At 42.1% G+C, this 2,617-nt stretch overlaps 1 protein-coding gene across 1 annotated transcript; it reads left to right on the top strand.

Moving 5' to 3' along the window:
* Window positions 1-711: 711 nt before the first annotated feature.
* On the top strand, window positions 712-2,282 carry LOC101545974 (CCR4-NOT transcription complex subunit 2-like). Its single transcript, XM_055144890.1, is given in 2 exon segments — window positions 712-2,241; window positions 2,244-2,282. Coding segments are annotated over 2 exon segments (1,563 nt in total). The 5' UTR covers window positions 712-717.
* Window positions 2,283-2,617: the final 335 nt, after the last annotated feature.

A 2,617-nucleotide genomic window follows, 5' to 3' on the forward strand; every position in this document is an offset into this window, starting at 1 on the left:
GCATTATCTCTCCAGTCCCTGGTTTTGTATTTTTAAGTAGAAGTAAGATAGAAGTACAAACCATAAAGGTAATAAAAAGCTTAAAACATATCAGGGGCCTGAGAGACAGTACAGCTAGTAGAGTGTTTGCCTTGCACACATACCATACCGGTTCAGTCCCTGGCATTGGTTGTGGTTTTCCAGGCACACCAGATGTCATTCCTGAGTAGAGAGCCAGGAGTAACCCCTGAGCATCACCGGGAGTGGGTACTCCTAAAAATTGCCCTTTGCAGGAATCCTGGCCCTCTGGTTGCTGGCTGGCATGAAATTTCAGAAACACTGAAAATATAAAACAATAATATTGTAAAAAAAATAAATAATTTTAACAATAGAAAAAATCCCTTGAGTAAAGTTTGCGATTTTCTGTGAATATATAGGTTATTAAAAAACAAAGTGAAGGGCTACATCGCCATTTTGGATCCTCGGAACAAGAAAATTCATGTGAAGAATTCCGTCGTTTATCATGTTCTGGCTGGATTCCTTTCTTATCCTGTGCTAGAGTTTGAGCTTCAGAGGTATGGTGTCAACCCTGCTATAGTCTCTCAGGGGAGCGCCTAGTGTGGGGCTGGTGCCATGGCTCAACCTCCAACCTTTCCTTCCTCACTTCAGCCTTCAGCTCTGAGCTTTCCAATCCCCAGAGTAGCAAATGTTGAGAGAAGTTGCACAGTGACAAACAGCATGTTTGGTGCTTCAAGAAAGAAGTTTCTAGAGGGGGTTGACCGTGACTACCATGACGAAAACATGTACTACAGCCAATCTTCTGTGTTTCCACATCAGTCAGAAAAAGATATGCTGGCATCGCCATCTACATCAGCTCAGCTGTCTCCGTTTGGGGCAAGTTTATATGGGCAACAAAGTGCACTCGGCCTTCCAATGAGGGGACTGAGCAACAATACCCCTCAATTAAATTGCAGCTTATCACAAGGCACTCAGTTACCGAACCACATCACGCCAACAACAGGAGTACCAACAATGTCACTTCCCACGCCTCCATCTGCAAGCAGGGATATTTTGCCCATGAATCCTAGGACTATGATGAACCACTCCCACGTTGGTCAGGACATGGGAATTCCTAGCAGGACAAATAGCATGAGCAGTTCAGGGGTAGGTAGCCCTGACAGAAGCTCGCCAAGCATAATATATATGCCAAAGCATCAGCCTTCTCGACAGCCTTTTACTGTGAACAATATGTCTGGATTTGGAATGAACAGGAATCAGGCACTTGGAATGAATGACTCCTTATCAAGTAACATTTTTAATGAAACAGATGGAAGTGAAAATGTGACGGGATTGGACCTTTCAGATTTTCCAGCATTAGCTAAACAAAACAGAAGGGAAGGAAGCAGTAATCCAACTCCATTAATAAACCCCTTGGCTGGAAGAGCTTCTTATGCCGAAATGGTAGCAAAACCAGCAAATGAGCAATCCCAGGACTTCTCAATACCCAATGAAGATTGTCTGGCATTACCTGATTCCAGCAATAAAGATCCAACATCAAGTAATGATGACAGTAAATCTAATTTGAATACATCTGGCAAGACAACATCAAGTTCTGATGGACCCAAATTTCCTGAAAATAAAAGTTCAACACCACAAAATAATAACCAGCAAAAGAAAGGGACACAGGTGTTACTTGATGGTCAGGTTTTTAACATTCCTCAAGGGATGGTGACAGACCAATTTGGAATAATTGGCCTATTAACATTTATCAGGGAAGCAGAGACAGACCCAGGGATGGCACATCTTGCAACAGGAAGAGACTTAACAACATTAGGCTTCAATATGATCTCTTCTGAAAATCTCTACCCCAAATTTGCATCACCCTGGGCATCTTCACCGTGTCAACCTCAAGACATAGACTTTCATGTTCCACCTGAATATTTAACGAACATTCACATTAGGGATAAGCTGGCTAAAATAAAATTTGGTCGATATGGAGAAGATCTTCTCTTCTATCTCTATTATATGAACGGAGGAGACGTATTACAACATTTAGCTGCAGTTGAGCTTTTTAACCATGGTTGGAGATACCACAAAGAAGAACGAGTGTGGATCACCAGGGCACCAGGCATGGAGCCAACAATGAAAACCAATACATATGAGAGGGGAACGTATTACTTCTTTGACTGTCTTAACTGGATGAAAGTAGCTAAGGAGTTCCATCTGGAATATGATAAATTAGAAGGACGGCCTCATGTGCCACCTCAACCTTCAACTCCAACCCTGCTCAGCCAGGCTTCTAAAGAGAAACACAAAAATAATTCCAAAAACAAGACTTCCTTTTCTTGGGGTTGGCACAATACTCAACATAACTGCAGAACTGATGTGGCTCAGGCAGGCTCAGGCATCTGGTTTTAATTCCTTGAGGATCTGGCAATTGGCTTACGCAAAGGTCACCAGTTGAGGTCCTGCCTTAGTAATTATGTGCTGCCCACCAACTGAATTTGTAATTTGTTTTTCACTAGTTTGAGCAGGGTCTGAATTTTTTTTCATTTATTTACTTTTTTGCCAGCAGACAGACTTGGGTCTGTAAAACCAAGCAAGTACATTGACAGAAGTTTACCATTTAGTTTCTAAA

Source organism: Sorex araneus, chromosome 7 (assembly GCF_027595985.1).
Source record: "Sorex araneus isolate mSorAra2 chromosome 7, mSorAra2.pri, whole genome shotgun sequence".
NCBI lineage: Eukaryota > Metazoa > Chordata > Mammalia > Eulipotyphla > Soricidae > Sorex > Sorex araneus.